This window comes from Dermacentor silvarum, chromosome 6 (genome assembly GCF_013339745.2).
Source record: "Dermacentor silvarum isolate Dsil-2018 chromosome 6, BIME_Dsil_1.4, whole genome shotgun sequence".
Lineage (NCBI taxonomy): Eukaryota > Metazoa > Arthropoda > Arachnida > Ixodida > Ixodidae > Dermacentor > Dermacentor silvarum.
Genome location: NC_051159.1, coordinates 28,689,855 through 28,708,947, shown reverse-complemented (window position 1 = coordinate 28,708,947; position 19,093 = coordinate 28,689,855). Strand labels below are relative to the sequence as shown.

General features: G+C 44.7%; 1 protein-coding gene across 4 annotated transcripts in view; it reads left to right on the top strand.

Moving 5' to 3' along the window:
- LOC119455352 (cytoplasmic aconitate hydratase-like) overlaps window positions 1-19,093 on the top strand; it is a 607,544-nt gene that overhangs the window by 494,001 nt on the left and 94,450 nt on the right. For all 4 annotated transcript variants that reach the window (XM_049668715.1, XM_049668714.1, XM_037716735.2 and 1 more), the window contains 3 exons: window positions 12,098-12,167; window positions 13,139-13,322; window positions 17,642-17,953. In XM_049668715.1, coding sequence (XP_049524672.1) covers window positions 12,098-12,167; window positions 13,139-13,322; window positions 17,642-17,953 — 566 coding nt within the window. The remainder of the gene's footprint in view (window positions 1-12,097; window positions 12,168-13,138; window positions 13,323-17,641; window positions 17,954-19,093) is intronic.

Below are 19,093 nucleotides of genomic sequence, written 5' to 3'. Positions count from 1 at the left end.
CTACTCAATTCACACAAACACGTTTGTCCATGTGGCATTGCTAGGCGGAACTCCAAAGAAAGCTGGGTAGTTGGTTACCTGCAGAATTCTTCGCATAACTTATTAAGGTGGCTGACTGGGCTAGTTGGTTATTCATACTGGTAACACACAGTGCGAGAACAAACATGGGGACGAATAGCAGACACAGACAAGCGCTGACTTTCAACTGATTATTTTATTGACAGACATGCTTTATATATATGCATGACAAGGAACAGACACAAAGAAAAAAGGCGAAATATCTCACAGGAGGCGGCTATAAAATCACCGGCATTGGAGGTGGCTACAAAATCGCCAAGCTGGCCAGTGGCGACTTATTACTCGAACTGAAAGACAAAGCACAACAGGACAAGCTAACGAACCTTGTAGAATTTGGAGACATCCCCGTCAGTGTAACAGCACACTGAACCATGAATATGGCCAAAGGCGTAATTTCTGACATTGACTTGATGGACTTGATCGAAGAAAAACTCCTGGAAGGATGGAAGGATGAAAACGTAATAAGTGTACAAAGAATAAAGATCAGACGTGACAACAAGGAACTGCCAACTAAGCACCTGATAGTTACCTTTGGCTCTAGCACGTTGCCAGAGACATTAGAAACTGGATATATCAAAATCAGACTACGACCGTACATCCCAAGCCCGCGACGTTGTTTTAAATGCCAGAGGTTTGGTCATGCTTCCCAGAGCTGCCGAGGGAGGCTAACCTGTACGAAATGTGGCATCGTATCAATGAACACTCTGCAGATGACTTTGAGGCTGAGCCCCGTTACAGCAATTGTAATGGTGGCCACCCTGCATACTCTAGATCATGCGCAGTTTAGAAGAAAGAAATTATGATAAAGGTAAAGGAGAACATAACTTTCAGAGAAGCAAAGGCAACGCATCTCACCAACATTTGCTGAGAGCGCATCTTTCGCCGAAGTGGTACGTCGGGGGGCAGTACCACAATGGCACTTGGCGGCCGTCAGCGCCACGTGTAGCGCGCGCATGGGTCATGACATGAATATCATAACATGTGTGTCATATAGGCCATAAAACAGCAGCCTTTGTCTTGGTGCTCTCATGGTCGTTCCGTTAACTTGGTATGTAAATGCAATGGGTTCGGACATGGTACTAAGTGAACAAAACACTAAATGATGATAGTAGAAGTCATAGTCATGAGCATGACTCAGCAAAAAGGACAATGACTCAGCGAAAAAAAAGATCAACACTCACAAACCCCTGAAATCGATTCAGACATGGGTACTAAGTGAAGGAAACACTAAAGGATGATAATAGAAGTCATGGTCATGAGCATGACTAAGCAAAAAAGGCCATGACTCAGTGAAAAAATATTAACACTCAAAAACCACTGAAGTGAGTTAGGACAGGGTACTAAGCGAAGGAAACACTAAATGATGATGGTAGAAGTCATAGTCATGAGTGTAACTCAGCAAAAATGACAATGACTTGGCAAAAAGAGCTACTGAAAAGCCACTGAAATGAGTTCGGACATAAGTGATAGGTCATGACATGCGTGTCATGTATAGGTCATGAAACATCCGCTCACGACTTGGTGCTCTCATGGTCGTTTCCTTAACATGGTCGGTTCCTCGCACTCTGCTTCACATAACATCGATTCGCCCAAGGCGTGAGATCTGCCTGCTTTTTTAATATGGATACACTAATTATTCAGTGGAATATCAGAGGTCTGCTTTGCAACCTCGATGATGTCCAAGAAATCTTTCATGAACTAACTCCAAAAGTGCTGTGTGTCCAAGAGACCCATTTGAAATCTAAACATAAACACTTACTTCGTCACTATGTTATTTTTCGGAAGGATTGCGATGATGCCCTCGCATCATACGGCAGGGTAGCCATCATAGCTGACAAATCTATAGCTTGTCGACACTTACAGCTACGAACACCACTTGAGGCAGTGGCCGTTCGATCTATACTTCTAAATAAACTAATAACCATCTGCTCCCTATATATACCACCCCATTTTCAGCTTCACAAACAAGAATTCTAAACATTAATAGATCAGCTACCTGAACCGTATCTTGTGCTTGGAGATTTAAATGCACACAGCAACCTATGGGGCGACTCGCGCTGCGACGAAAGAGGTCGCTTGATTGAACGGTTCCTTTTTTCTTCAGGTGCATATCTTTTGAGTCGGAAGGAGCCCACGTATTATAATCTGGCAAACAAAACATACTCCTCAATAGATCTTAGTATTGCATCTCCTAATCTTCTACCTTACTTTAAATGGAAAGTTATTAAAAACCCTTACGGGAGTGACCATTTTCCAGTAGTTCTATGCACACCAATGTCTAATGAATGACCTCCAGAATTCTCTCGCTGGAAAAATGACTCGGCTGACTGGGAAAAGTTAGAAAATCTTGCTTCTTTATCCTGGGACGACATGTGTGCTTTAAACATAGACGCTGCGGTTAAATATTTTACGGTTTTTCTCCTTGACACCTCCTCCAAATGTATCCCTGTAACAAGGGGATTGTCCACAAAACGCCCTGTTCCGTGGTGGAACGATGAGTGTCGAATAGCGCATAAGAAGCAGAACAAGGCATGGGGTTTACTTCGGGATTCTCCGACAACAGAAAATCTAGTTAATTTTAAGCAGGTCAAATCGCAGGGTTCGAGAATGCGGCGACAAGCTAGAAGAGAGAGCTGGAGAAAGTATATATCGGGCATGAACTCTTACACTGATGAAACAAATGCCTGGAATAGAGTGAAGAGAATAAAGGGTCGACAGCCTTACTCGCTGCCTTTGGTGGGCGACAGCATGGAAGATCAGGCGAACTTTCTTGGCGTACATTTCGAACAGATATCCAGCTCGTCGCACTACTCTGAAACATTCCAAAGGTACAAAAGGCAAATAGAAGGACAACCATTAGAACGGAAAAGCACAAATGCGAGGCATACAATAGACCTTTTTGCATGGCAGAGCTTCAGGCAGCACTAAACAGCTGCAACAGATCTGCCCCAGGTTCTGACCGCGTCCTGTATTAAATGCTAAGACACTTGCCGTCTGAAACACAAAAAAAAACCTTCTTTGTCTCTACAATTCTATATGGTCTTCCGGCCACATTCCCTCTGCTTGGAAAGAGGACATCATAATTCCCATTTTGAAACAGGGTAAGGACCCTTCTTTGGTAAATATTTATAGGCCTATAGCATTGACGAGCGGCTTATGCAAAGTTTTTGAGAAGATGGTAAATAGGCGCCTGGTCCACTGTCTAGAAATAAACAAGAAATTAGACCCATATCAATGTGGTTTCAGAGAAGGCAGATCAACGACAGATCAGCTTGTGCACATGGAAATGGGAAATGTACATCAGGGATGCCTTTGTCCACAAAAAGCTTGTATTATCAGTGTTTCTTGACATGAAGAAGGCGTATGATACTACGTGACGCTTCGGGATCCTTCGGGATCTTTCTGCAATGGGCATTCGCGGCAACTTGCTGAGAATAATTGAAAGTTATCTCTCTGACAGGACATTTCGTGTTAAAGTTGGCAACGTGCAGTCGCGACCATTCATACAGGAGACAGGTGTACCGTAGGGTGGAGTACTGAGCTGTACGCTACGTATTGTTAAAATGAACTCCCTACATACCATATTACCTTGCACACTATTTTACTCCGTCTATGTGGACGATGTGCAGGTAGGGTTCAGGTCGTGCAATCTTAGCATTTGCGAGAGGCAGCTACAGCTTGGCTTGAATAGATTCTCAAAGTGGGCGGACGAGACTGGTGTTAGATTGAACCCTCAAAAAAGCACATGTGTCCTGTTCTCAAACATGAAAGGTGTACTACCAGAACCTTAATGGAGAAAGACTAACTGTCAGCCTTGAGCACAAATTCTTAGATGTTATCCTGGACACAAAACTTAACTTCATTCCCCACTTAAAATATCTAAAGAAAAGTGCCTGAAGACCATGAACCTCCTCAAGCTGCTCTCTCGAACAACCTGGGGCAGTGACAGGAAGTGTCTGCTTAGCCTGTATAAGAGTCTCGTACAATCACGCCTCGACTACGGAGCCATCGTTTACCATTCCGCAACTGAGAGTGCGCTAAAGATTCTCGACCCAGTCCACAACCTCGGTATATGACTGGCAACAGGCGCCTTTAGAACGTGCCCTGTTGAAAGTCTGTACGTCGAGTCCAATGAATGGTCCTTACATCTACGCAGAACATTCTTAAGTTTTTCATACTACACTAAGGTAAAATCAGACACCGAGCATCCATGTCATTCCATCGTTAGCGACCTGTCCACTGCCAGACTTTATCATAACCGCTCACTTATTAGAACTCCTTTGAGCCTGCGCTTGGAAGCAATGGCAGAAGAAACAGACATCCATCTCCCAGAAAATATTCTAATGCCTCCCACTTGCCTACCACCGCCTTGGGAATGGCGTACCATGGAGTGCGATATTTCTTTTGTCGAAATAACGAAGCATGCACCTGAGGCACACATACGATCACATTTCCTCGAACTCCAAGCGAAGTACTGCTGTGCCGAGTTTTATACAGATGCTTCCAAATCCTCTGCTGGTATCGCGTATGCAGCTCTTGGGCCATTTTTTTCCACCTCCGGTGCTCTAAATCCCAACACAAGTATTTGCACGGCTGAAGCGTATGCGATACTCTCAGCTGTAAAGCACATCAGACAAAGAAATCTCAATAAAGCCATCATTTTCACAGATTTATTAAGCGTATTAAGAGCTTTAATGAGTTTTCGAAAACATAAGAACTCTGTTTTTAATGAACTATACACACAACTATGCTTAGCCTTAATCGACAACCAAATCATCGTCCTATGTAGGTACCTGGCCATAGGGGCATGAAAGGTAATGTAGCTGCTGACGAAAATGCAACGTCAGTCTCTTTTAATGAAACAGATATGAATAAACCCATACCAGCAACAGAACTTAAGCCCTTCTTACGCCATAAACTGAGGAAGTACTGGCAGGACCAATGGGATAATGCAGTAGTGAATAAGCTACACGTTATCAAACCAAAATTAGGGAACTGGATATCTGAAAGAACAGCAAGACATAAGGGAGTGCTTCTTTGTAGATTAAGAATAGGACATACTTACGCTACTCACTCCTACCTTTTGATGGGAAGCGAACCTCCGACATGTACCAAATGTGGCAACAGGCTTACAGTTATTCATGTTCTTATTCAATGCGCTAAAATAGAGGCAGAAAGGAAAAAGTACTTCCCCTCCACTTATATCCAACACATACCGTTACACCCAGCATTCTTTCTGAGCAATGAACCCCCTTTTTACTTTTCAAACAGTATTAAACTTTTTAACTGAAACTGACACCTTAGATGTAATTTGGCCAGGCTACTTGTAGCACGGCCTCCACCTGGAGGTCGTAGCTGCAATGAAACCATTTTCTAGAGCACGTGCCTCCCCTTGCCTTCAAGGCCTTAGCTGAGGCACTAGTGCTACAGTCACTACATATTTTACTGATCATCCCTATCTCATGAAACATCTATTGTCATCGCAGACACAATCAATCACTGTCATTTTTTAATATGTATTTACATGTATTTTACGCACTTTAGGGCGAATAAATTTGAGGCCCTTTTACAGCCACATTGCACCACATGTATATCTTACACTTTTCAGCGAATGTTTTTAGGCCTCTATACAGCCGTTTTTCATATACTCCCTGCATTTAACTCGTATGTCATTGAGAAGCATGGATCATCGACTTGGCGCTCTTTGGCCACATCTGGCCCTTGCACCAATAAACCCTACAAATCATCATCACGTGAGCGCTCGTTAAGGCATCTGCCCGTTTATTCCACGTAGCACTCACCGCATGACAAGGGAATCCTGTAGACGACACTTTGAACACAGTCTGCGAGCTTTGGTTTTCTGTGTTTGACGTTACATTGCTTTCCGCGTCTTTTAACTCGACAGGTCCTTCTTGCCAGCTGGGACAACTTCTCAGGAGCACTGAAAACAACCTGAACATTTACACGTCCTATTTTCTTGAGGCGATGGGACACGCCGTGCATGTATGGTATGACGGCAACTCTGTCTCGCTTTCCAACAGTTCTTTGGTCTCCTCTGTTGTCATCATTACCTCTACGCTTACTTTTCCTTCCTGTGCATTGCCTCAGCTACTGAAACAAGCAGCGGCCGTGGGTACCCTGCTTGCTCTAGGCGATTTGCCCATGTCAGGAAACTGGCTTCCGAGGCATGATAGCATGACCTTTCCAAAGCGTTTGAAAAACGTGACCGTACTATAGCTCTCTTTACTAGTTTGCTGTGAGCCGACTTGAAAGGAAGAATCGGCTTATGCGCATGAGGCTCGTGACACCAGCACGTATGGCCTGCCGAGAAGTGAATCCTCATATCTAGGAAACGAATGGAATTCTTATTTGGCATTTCGTGTGTCAACATGAGCAGGCTGAGGCACTCACGAAAGATATCTAGTACCTGCGCGGCTTGTGGATCAAACGTGTGAATCACATTGCAACGCGATCAAATAATCATCTACATATCTGAACATTTTTATGACAGATGAGCCATTTAGCCATTCACTCGGCACTCTTATCAAATTTCACTAACAACAGGTCACTTAGAAAAGGATCTATGGAAGACCCAATTTAAACGCCTTCTTTCTGGATGTATATTTCCTCGTTCCATTCCGTTTCCACGTTGGATCACGTGACTGTGACACGTGATCCAGCTGTCGGGGACTGTCTGAAGTTTTGTTAAAAAGCACCATGACTGGAAGTCACTCTCCTGACTGCTGTTGTCTGCTCTTAGCTACTCTTACATAGGCCCCTACCTGCAGTGAATTCATTAGCGTGGCCTCCGAAAGGGTGCAGTCTAGTCTCAGAGGCTACATCGCCGGCACAACCATAAAGCTTGCATAGTGGAATCACAGCCTGAGCACATAGAACGTGTTTGCAAAGTGCAGTTTATGTCTCGCTCTCGCTCTTCGTGCCCCTTAACCACTGCATTTAAGCTAGCTTATTGCCTGCGAAATTTAAGCAGAATTCCCACTCGGACATAAGCAATATCACAGCATACCGCCACATGCAGTTGGTGCTGTTTATGCAGAAAGCACTTGCCGATATCCTCATAGCTTGTGAGACCGTCTACTAATTAAAGGCCCGACGCGTGTCTAGCACAAAGTGCGTGTGCACCCGTCCACTAATGCAGCATTTCAAAAAAGCAAACACTCGGACTTTGCAACTGAATAGATCAACACATATGTCAACAGCAATTGGTGAAGCTTCTATGGTATACCACCCCAGCTACCGGCGTGAAATAGCCACATGCAATACGATATGCTTCCTCGCACACCATGCAGTTTCATTCACCTGAATAGCGAAATCTACCTGTTTACTATGCATATAGCAATAAGCATGACAGATTTCATGAAACACATCAAGAAAAACAAGCATGTGTGCCTGATCGCTGTTCTTCTCTCTTAAAAAACATGAAGACTAAAGCTACAGCAATTAGACCACTCGTGAAAAGCGTGCGTGATGGCACTCAAAGCAATAATGTAACTGAAGCGATAGCTCAATGCACAGTATTTGCTGTCTGGAATGCACAAAGTACGCAGAAGCACACTGCCTCTTTCACAACATGGCGTCAAATGCTGTGCCCATCTTTTTAAAACAGCCGTTGTCTGCTAGCTGCTTGCGCTTGTGCAAGCAAAAATCTGCCGACAGCTTCAAGAATCCGTGGACAGTCCGCGACTTCCGGTGCATGAAAAACGAATGCGATTCTGGTAGCTCTTGGACTGGTGGGCAGAGCTTCCGACGCTGTTTGAGAAAATCAAATGCGGGACAGCAGTCCCAAGCATTCCAGGACTTTCAGGGACTGATAATTGAACAGGCCCAGTGGGACACGTGAAACATCTTGTGCTTAGGCTGTATGGGCATTAGGGTACACAAATGACGTAACCAAATACACAAGTGACATTTACTCACGAATTACAAAGCTTTCATGCTTAACTTAAGATGCAGCTACTGGGGGTCCTACAGTCTAATCTTGAAATTGTGCTCGCTCCCTATTCGTAGTGGACCAGCAGTAATCAAAGGTGGTAGGCGCATATTGGCATCCCTGTGTCTTGCCGCCCCTAGTCTGTTCAAGCCATTTCTGGACCCTACGCGTCAAACAGGGGCCGCCGTAGCCGAGTAGCTGTCTGATGTCTGTTCAGTATTACACACTTTAAACAGTATTGCACACTTTAAGCCTCTTTAACTCCTGATGAGCACGGCTTTGAGTCTGATAGATTTTACCCACTATGGCTGAGTGATAAAGCAGCGGTCACTGACCGATTCAAAGTAAAAAAAAAAAAAAAAACACAGAGACCCTTCGGAACCTCTACAAGTTTCTTGATCACACTAAAGCTGGCAAGAGCGGTGTGTTGTTTTTAAGTCAATATGTAACGTAATGAACGGGTGTAGGCAGCAGGTAGATTTCTATCAGTTCTATTGATACTCTCGTGTGTCGTTTGAATCAATAAATATTCCATTAGAAGTCGTGTCATTGGATTAATTTTATTTGCTAATATAGCGGTGTTTTCCCAATCTGCGCGGTGATTGTGATTATCGGCGTGCTCGGCGAGGGCGTTTGAAGCTGTTCTGTTTCTGTGAGTGTTCTGAAACCTGACTACTCCAACTCGGTTAGATGAATGTACCGCCAAGCTATGACTCTCTGGATGCTAAGTAAGAGCCTAAATTTAGCTCCGAATGCATCATGCGCGGTGCTATAACAGCGCCATCTGTGCATGCGAACCTTGCATGATCAAGTAATGGCTTCTTTCCTCTACACAGCGGTACCAAAGCGAGGCCCTTGGGTAGTACAGTTGCAAATACATAAGCAACAATAGTATAAAGTTTTTGTAGCAACCTGTTCCACCAAGCTGCTTCCAATGCTGAGTGAACTGAAAGATGTTTCATGTCAAGAATTGTCTTTATTGGTTGGCGTTTTCATAAGTGAAATTCCACTTTGTCATGTTTACGCTGTTTTTCTTCAATTTAAAATTAAGTCAAGCATGTCACTAATTTGACATCATGGTGCACTGATTTTTCAAATACTAGCCTACAGCTGCCCGCTCATAACCGCTAGTATAGTTCGCTTCAGTTTAGCTGCACAGGTGTCAGGTGGTTCCAACAATGTATATAACACTGAATAGGGTCTGAATGCAAGCTAGTTGGTACGATACCTTCATAGTGAAACAGTGCTAGAAAAACACGGACAAGAGAAGAACACAAGGACCTGACTGCCTTTTGTTGGCAGTCAGTGCTCATCCTTGTGTTCTTCTCTCATTTGTATTTTTCTAGCGCTGTTTCACTATTAAAGTGTAACGCTGGCATGTTTCAATACCGGCCGTACACACCAAAGTAGGCGGCTAAGCAGACATCAGCAAGCCGTCAAAGAAGACAGCTTCGTGAAGACAGCATCGAAGTCAAAGAGGACGCAGGCTGTCTAAACGAGATTGCGGCTGAGCAGAAGGTTTGGAAGCTCAACAGGGAGGTTGTCTGCACTCAGGAAAACGTAGTCACGCTTTTCTATCTGCTATGCTGCATTCTGTTGTGCAAAGAGCTAAAATACAGAGAAAAGTAACGTATCAGGACTTGTTGCTGGGCTAGTTGGTTTATCTTATTCCGTTCCTTCTCCGTTTGCCGTTCCTTCTTCTCCGGAGCCATCTCTACTAATTGCATCTATTGCCTCTGCTACGTGCCATACAAGATAACTGACTTATTGCCTCGACAAGGGACTGGTGCCAGTCGAAGTTCAAGCGTGACGCTCTTTCCTGTCCTGATCCTTTTTTTTTTTTTTTTTTCGTCCTTGGTTGCATCTAAACACTACGGGATACAGAGAAAAAATTGGCTTTGGCTTAACTCAGTTATGCCTGGGTGTGCATAGCGAGAGGTACGGTTAATGTTATTGTTTAGCTTGGTGTTTCATTCCGTCGTTGATCTGCGGCCCTGGCACGAAATGCCGGACTAGACGATGAACCATCATCATCTGAATGTACTCGCCTGGCCGCTTCGTACTTACGACACTTCTCGAGGCGTGCGGCTCGCTCTTCCTCCGTCTCCTCGGCTCGCTGCCTCCGCTTGGATTCGTTCCGACGACAAAGCCTGCCTTCTTTCAGTCTCTCCAACTCACTTTCCATATCTGCCGACGAATCCCACCCAGCCGCCCCTTCTATATATACAATGCAAGGCCAGCAACGCTGTTTGCCAACAATGCTGCGGCGGTTGCTAGGCAACGCCTCAGCTCGCGGTGCGGCCACCGACCACAGCGAAACGGCGAGGATGCGGTCAATGTAGCTCTGGCTACAATATAAAGCACTCCAGATAAACAAGACTAGCTTAAACAGAAATTCTGGGTAAAGGGAACAATATCACCTGTGGTCGGCTGCCCATAGACACAATGTTAACAAAATTCGGTTAAATGGAACCCATATTTGAGGGAACTCTGGTTAAATGAAACTTTAACCAAAACTGCCACCTACTTTATAGGCATAAGGAACAGGAAATGTTCGATAAATAATTATGTCAAGTGGCTATGCATAAAGGGTGAAGAAAAATGTGGGAAAGCCAGCTTGCAAAGACCAAGCTTACACCGATCCCCTTAAAGTCTGCTTCACTTTTAAACAGAAATGCATTGCTGGGAAGACGTTTTTCCAGGGGCATAACTAGTGGTCTTATATTAAAATGTGAAGGCCCTAGCACCTTTTTTCTATTATTTTATTAATTGCTTGCTATTGCACCGACGCGTGCGTGTCCAATGCCCATTAGCTGGAGAAGTCCCAATTTCACCTGCCGAGGATGCGAGCGCCATCTGGATGTCATTTTCGCAAGTACCCGAGCGCGTGGCTGTAGGTCTGGTAGAAATGCTGGAAAAGGGGTTGGGGTGTTTGAGTTTCCTTGTAGCAGAATTAGAACATTCAAATTACAATCCGACACCGAATGGTAAACAGTCCGACGGCGAATGCAACACCGAATGGTAAAGTCGTACTTTACCATTTTTCTGACGGATTGCACTGTGAGAAATTAAATTTTTGTTCACCAAAACCTTGCACCTCGTGGAGGGCCTGCACGGTCGGGGTGGTTGGGGATGATTTTCTCCGCCACCGACGCTGACATCGCATGCCGACGCCGGATTTTCTGCGACACGGGGCCCTTAACGCTATCGTGTCAAAATCCAATCCCATAGGCAGCTGTGGGAATTTTAACGTAAATCAAAGATGTCGAAGTTGCAGCTGTCTTTCCATCATTAGGACTTCACCAAGCAAGTAATGATCACTGAGGAGGAATAAAGCATCTTGCAGTCCGCCTGCCACTCTTTGTACACATTGCCAGTCATAAGAGACCTCAGACAATGCCCTTGTTATCTGCTCTGAGGAAGCTGTTAAAAATGTTGATTAAGTTCGTGGGGAAGATTGTTCCAGTGAACGTTAGTCTTGGACCAGAAAGTCGAAAACAGTAACGCAAAACAGCGCTGAAAGTCTACAGTGCTCTTTTGAACGCAATAACTGTGCAGAATTATGAAGACAATCGTTCACAAAAGAAGCTACACAATTAGAAGCATGGCACAGTAAAGTCATTTTTTATTTATTTTTTTCACAACAGTAATGTCAAAACACTCGGGTGTTATTCAAATAAAGTGATTGTTGGTAGTTTTTACATGCTTCTCTGAAATGAAACTTGTGATAAACGTAACGCATTTTTCTGTTATACCTTGTTGCCGCAAGGTGGCATCATGTCGCAGCGACTCCTTCCAGATATCTGGTCCCAGACACTTTCATTACTTTGACTCGCAGCTTTCTTCTTAGCTGTCAATGTAGACTGTCTCCAATGCTGGCGATATTTGGAACACACTTACTCTGCAGGAATAAAGTCTTTTTTCTTTCTATGCTGTACACTGTGTGCCCTTATGCAACTCATCCAGTAGAACCCCCTCCCCCCCCCTCATTGCAATTGACTAGCATTAAAGTGTTGTGAGCTGTGATGAAAGACGCGAGCAAGGTGCTAGTGTCCTTTGCCTTTGCAGGGCGGATGCTCTCCAGAAGAACCAGGACCTGGAGTTTGAACGCAACAAGGAGCGCTTCCTCTTTCTCAAGGTATGCTCATCTTGCAGCTGCTTTGCTGGTTTGTTTGCATTGGGCTCGGTTCACTTCAAAGGGGCAGCAAAGGAAAAAATGAGTTAAGCTGTGTCATTCTTCTACAAGGTTGAGCAATGGGCTAGTTGGTGCTGCGTAATTTTTCTTGCGCATTACACACAAACAATAGAATAGACACATGCAGCACTGTGTGTGTCTATTATTTAGCGGCATATCATCAGGTTGGAAGGTAGATTTATATTAGAAACAACAAACAGTGCTAATCAAAATGGTGCTTTCAAAGGGGTTTGAAGTTTTGGCTTCCACAGCTTCCACAAAGGAGAAGCCTTGTTCACAAAAGTTGAAGTTCTGGCTTCCACACAGAAGCCTTGTTCCCGAAAAGTGAACAAGGCTTCCATGGCTTCCAGGAGCCAAAACATTTACTCCCTTTGACGGCACCATTTTGGTGGAGTTATGTTTTGAATATGTTGTGTTGTCTCTGTCTAATGCGCTGGGAAAGCATTGATAGTCTTCTACTATACCAAAAAAGTCCCTCTTACTGTTCTTGCTTGGCAAGCTAGAAGAGATGCAAGAACAAAACAGGCAGTGATGCTGCATTGAAGTTCTGTAGCAGCTTGCGATGATTTCACGGATTTTAAAAGAGTCTGCTTGGGCCCAGTTATTTTTTGTCGGTACAGTACTACTTTGTATCTTTGAAAGAGTGAAAGACTGAACTTAGCAAGTTTTGAGAACTATCAAACACCACTCGCCTCGAAGGTGGTGCAGCGCCCTGTGAGAAATTTTAGATGCGCACAATCACGATGCTTAGCTTGAACAGTCCCCTATAGCTGGTGCTCCTATTTCTGCAGCATGTCTTCAGCATGCTAAAGCAGTTGCAAAGGATTGTTTACTGACAGCTCACTCCTTGTTTGTCCTGCCAACACAACCGGTTGTAGCTAGTGGCTGCATTTGCAATTTCTCTCTCTACCCAGTGGGGCTCCCAGGCACTGCAGAACATGCGCATTGTGCCACCCGGTTCGGGAATTGTGCATCAGGTGAACCTCGAGTTCCTGGGACGCGTTGTGTTCCACAGTGATGGCTGGCTCTACCCAGACAGCCTTGTGGGAGCCGATTCGCACACGACTATGATCAATGGCCTTGGTGTACTTGGATGGGGTGAGTGGTGACCCTGGCACTGGTGCCACTGTAGTGCACTAGCTGGAACAACTGCGTGCGGGTCCTTGTTGTTACAACAGACCAAATACTGTAATGTTAGCCCCAGCTACTCCTCTGATTGTTGGTGATCCTTCGAGTTCATAGAAGTGACTCATAGAAATCTCCTTTGTGCTTTTTTCACACACAGTTGAAAGATTCTGCATTTAACAAAGGGAAACAGTATAGACGACAAGACAGGTGAAACAGATAAGACAACAACTCACCCATCTTGTCGTCTGTGATGTTTCACCATGTTGAACAAAACCAACTAGCCCGGACTCTCGGAACCCTTTTGCGTTTGCGTTCATGTCTGCGTTGTCAAGTGAAGGCATTGTTGCACCCGTGTTCATAACACCTCTGCGTCCCAACTGGCGGCCGTTGCCACTGCAGTTTTGTTAACCTTTGTCACCCCTCCCCGTCTCTGTGCAGCTTCACAAGTGTACCACAGAGCCCAGCTATTTGGAAGAAAAACTCTTTATTCCATTCCTTTCATTGCATGCGTGCACAAATGCACATGCACAACAGCTGCATTCTGCTTACTTGGGAGGAAGTGCACCATTGGTTTGAAGAAACATCTGCATTTATTGCACTTGTTTTTTTTCCATGGACACAGGTGCAGTCGCCGACCGATAATTTGGACATGCTCAATTATTCGCACAGCTTCACATCGCTGCCACTGGCCCCATGGACGTAATATATTAGGACGACCGAACTTTTATACACCTTACAGCAGGCTGTTGATACTTCGGACTCTTTCTGCACAACCGTGTGCTATTTTGGCTGCTGAATCGAGCGGGAAGAACAATATTTTTGCCTTGATATGCCTTTTGCGTTCTTGCGCTATGTACTGAAACAGACATGAACAAACGAATGACACCACCACTGGCCCATAGGTTTAACCCTTTGAGGGTCGAATTTTTTTGCCAAATGCGGGGGGACCCCCTCAGGGTCGATTTTTTTTGTTGCTGATTTAAGTTCTTCGAAAGAACCTATTTCGAAAAAATATGGTCGTAATTTTTTGAGCGTCACAGTAAAGTGAAGAAAAAATCGTTTGTGTTGTAAAATACACAATGTTTATTCGTGAATAAGAAGATAAGCGCACTGAAAAATGGTTTTGTGCACATCCGGAAACCGAAACAAGTGAGAAGCCTTCATCTTATCGCCAACAAAGTGCGATAGAGCTTTTGTGGTCTCCAAAAAAAAGGAAACACGAAAACAGCAGCATTGTTTGTGTATATGTGCGCCTGCCTGGGAACAAGTGTAATCGCACCGCGGTGGGCGATAAACGATCGAGTAACAAGTGGTCACCCTTTGAGAGATTTGAAACCAGATAGCCATCAGTTGAGTGCGTGCAACAAGTGGGATCCGCCGCAGGAGAAAACCGTAACTTGCTGCCGGGGCCGTGCGCGTGCGCGCCCGGATGCGCAAGCGATAGCTGACGCACCGTTGCCATTAAAGAAAAAAAAAAAGGAGAGGCATTGGCGCAAGTAAAAAATTTCATGTATTCCCGTCAAGTGGCAGCACGTACCAAGCGAAAGAAATAATCAAAAGAATAGCGCACTCGTTGCTGCCCGGATGCGCAAGTGATAGCCGGCGCGCCTTTGCCATAAAAAAAGAAAGAAAACCCGGAGAGGCATTGGCGCAAGTAAAAAATTCCACATGTTTCCGTCGAGTGGCCGCACATGCCAAGCGAAAGAAATGATCGAAAGAGGCGCGCTTTTTAAATGTACAAGTGATAACGTACATGTACGCCATTGACTCTGAAAGGGTTAATGTGTAACATTAACCCTTTCCACCAAAATTTCAGTATTTTCTGTTTTACGTTATCCTTTCTCCATCTTTCCATACATGAAGCAAGAAGAAAATATGAACAACCACCAGTTAGCTGATTTCACTGCCCTTTCCAAGCCACTAAATTGAGAAGGCTGCCTTTGCAGTTAGTGAACGATCTGTTTTATATGTTTCGAATATGCTGTGTTTTCTCTGTCTAATGACCACCACGTAAGAGAACATAGTTTAAACGTAAGAAACTACTGCGACGGTCATCTGTCTGTTCATTGTCAAGATTACAGATGCACACCTTTGTTTAGTGATTGCGCTGTTCTTTCCAGACACAGATAAGGACGTACGTAAAATATAGAAATGCAGGCTATCAGATAGAATACGAAAACGTGTGTTAGCATTGTGTCTGTTGACCTGCTTAATAATGAGAGGGTGTTTTTGGAAGGAGCAGTATGACAATTTGACCAGGAGTGGCACATGGGTGTATAAATGCATGAACTTCCAGAGAATTCATTTTGGAAGTTAGAACATCATGGTGTCCCTGTCTGCTTGTACAAAAATGTTATCCAACTTTGCAGTGTGTCATGCGAGTTCCACAGGTCGAGCATTTGTTGTTAAATAGCGATACAGTCCTAGGTGACTTCTTTGTTTGTGGCTATGAATGTTTGTCAGTCAGAATCATCAAGCAGTTTTCAGTGGCGCCAACTCCACCCTCAGTGCCTGCATTGATGATTCAGGTGGGGGAAGTGCTGCGCGACTTTTGTGAAGAAACCAGCAATTATTCGGCTATCGGTGTGTAGTCAACCTCTGTTTAACTTGACAGGGGATGGAGATTTGGCACATGCATTAACTGGACTTTGGTCTATCTGTAGCTGCACCACAACAGTAGTCGAAATATGGACTGACCAGGCCACAGGCAAGCTTATGTGCACACAGCAATGCATTGACAAGCTCTGTTGGCCACTAGTCAAATAAAATCACTTATTTTCTGGCGAATCCGATATTTCGGACTCCCAGTTATTCTTGCTTTTAGGCAGTTCCTCCCATGTCAGAGTTATTGGTCAGCGACTGCATTACAAATGGAAATGCACTGATATAGTACTATCAAACAAAAGCTTAGTGGACTAGCAGGCTTAACAGTATTCCCAATGATGTCACGTGGGAAGCCCATCAGATCACCCACCTAAGCTCTGTGTAGATTAGGTAGAGGTGGGTGAAACGGCATGGAGCGGCACCATGATCGGTAACAATGTAGATGTTTCAAACCTAATAGATAGGTGACACGGTTTACGCAGAGCACTTAAATTTGGCCTTCGATGACCATAGAGACCTACCTGACCGACTTTTTGTTTGTACACGATTGTCAAAATTGTTTCAGGTTCGCTTTAAATAGGACTTCCAAGTATGCAGGACTTTCTTGGCTGAACCACTGGCACATTCACACTCAAGTTTTGTTATTGGTCAGCGACTGCATTACAAATGCAAATGCACTGATATAGTACTATCTAACAAAAGCTTAGTGGACTAGCAGGCTTAACAGTATTCCCAATGATGTCACGTGGGAAGCCCGGGCTATCAGATCACCCACCTAAGCTCTGTGTAGATTAGGTAGAGGTGGGTGAAACGGTGGGGAGCGGCACCGTGATCGGTAGCAATGTAGATGTTTCAAACCTAATAGATAGGTGACACGGTTTACGCATAGCACTTAAATTTGGCCTTCGATGACCATAGGGACCTACCTGACCGACTTTTTGTTCGTACACGATTGTCAAAATTGTTTCAGGGTCGCTTTAAATAGGACTTCCAAGTATGCAGGACTTTCTTGGCTGAACCACTGGCACATTCACACTCAAGTTTTGTGCTAAGGTGGCACTTCATGGTGGATACAATTTAATGCTATGTTTGGGGGCATGAGTTGCTTGTTTCATGCAGTATAAATCAGAAGTACATGCTGTCTGTGCTTACACCGGACAAAAATGCAGAAATTGCCAGAACAGAGCAGTGATGCCATCTCTCACTCTAACAGCATAACAAAGCACCCTGCATTTCCGTTCTGTTTTCAGAAACTGTATTTTGTTGTCTGCATCACAGCAGGTGACTTCTAATTTATTTTGGATGAAGCGGGGGGTGACGGAGGAATATTGCTCTCAAACATTTGAGTTGGTTGGTTTTCTGGGCCAGTAGGTGCGTGATGGCAGTGTGATGGTTCCAGCAGGTATAGATGTGAGCACTTGAAAACCAACGTTGTCCTGTGCATTTTCTTTCTTTAAGTGCTCACGTGTCTACCTGCTGGAACCATCACACTGTCTCTCAAACATGGTCATAAAACTGCATGCACAGCGAAATGCCCACCTTTGTGTGAAATTTGAGCTCAAGCAAGCCAGAAGAGTCATGCATACTCGATGCTCCTGCTCAATGCAACATTTGGCAGACATGCTTCAAGGTCAGTCTGCCAAGCCCTCCTGGAGCTGCCCATATACGTGCCATTCGTTGCTCAGGTGTGGGTGGCATCGAGGCAGAGGCCGTGATGCTGGGCCAGGCAACCAGCATGCTGCTGCCTCCCGTGGTGGGCTACCGACTAAGCGGTCGGTTGCCAGGTGGGGCCACTTCAACAGACCTGGTGCTCACCATCACCAAGCACCTGCGCCAGGTGGGCGTTGTAGGCAAGTTTGTCGAGTTCTTTGGACCGGGTGTGGCCCAGCTGTCCATCGCTGACCGTGCCACCGTGTCCAATATGTGCCCGGAGTACGGGGCCACTGTCGGCTTCTTCCCCGTTGATGCCAAGACCCTGGAGTACCTGCGACAAACAGGTGCGGGTGCGGTGCTGGAAGTGCAATTATGAGCCACACCTGACTGGACATCTCGTACCTCTCAGACTGCATTACTGAGGTTGTGCAAGGCTGCTTTAACGCTGTATTACGATAATAATTGCGCCAGCTAGCGGTAATTTATGCTCGCTGTAAAAGCATAGGCGCCGCCAGAATGCTCTGAAATAGCCAGTCAAATGTTCCAGTACACTTTCTTGCGACACTACCTACACGAAAATCTGGTGTCAAGAACATTACGTGGCTTTATAAAAAAGTGCTGGTTTTTTTCAGAGTACATTTCAGTGTAATGTTTGCTCACATAGAGTAGAACTACTAAATGAAAATCATAAACTTACACTTAGAACCAACACACAGGGAGCTTTCATGTTTGCCTTCTCATGATTCACTCCAAGTTTAGTTATCTTCCAGGTGCTCTTCACGTTTGATACAGAGCACTAAACTATTGCAACCTGTCTTCATGGTGTACTCCTAGAAAAATGTAAATGCAAAGCCCTCGCTCTTTGCATTCTCATGCAGGAAACAGCGCTGCATTGCCACATTCTTGAAGGCACTGTCTACAGCTTAGATCATGTCTGTGGATTGTGAATGGAATGAGAAGGTCGTCTGTCACATTAGCGAAAATAAGCACACTTTTGTTCCATAAACAAGGAATTATATTTTTAATTTGGCTTTGAAAGTGGTTCAAAAATGACATGTGCCCATGCTTGATAGCAAAATAGTGTCAACCAATCTGTGTACCATCACATAATCGAAAACTCACACAGGGAGAGTTATTTGACTTGGATATATTAATGCAGGGGTTCTCAAGCATGTTCGTTCCGGGGAACCCTGCTAAGCTCCATGAAGCGCCAAGGAACCCCCCCCCCCCCCAAATTAACCGAATTAAAATGTCCTAATTAAAACAATGTCGAATTATATAGAGTGCATATCAAGAAAACAATAAATGAATGCTTACTATGTCAACAAGCTTTTATTTACTGAATGCATCAGCAAATCTTGTTTCTATTTTTGCACAAAAGCAGTGAGGAAGCTGAAATTCTTGTCATCTCATGACTGATTAAGGGGGGGGGAGGGGGGGGGCTAGCAGCGGCGAAGGCCTCGCAACATCCTTCGCAGCGCGTC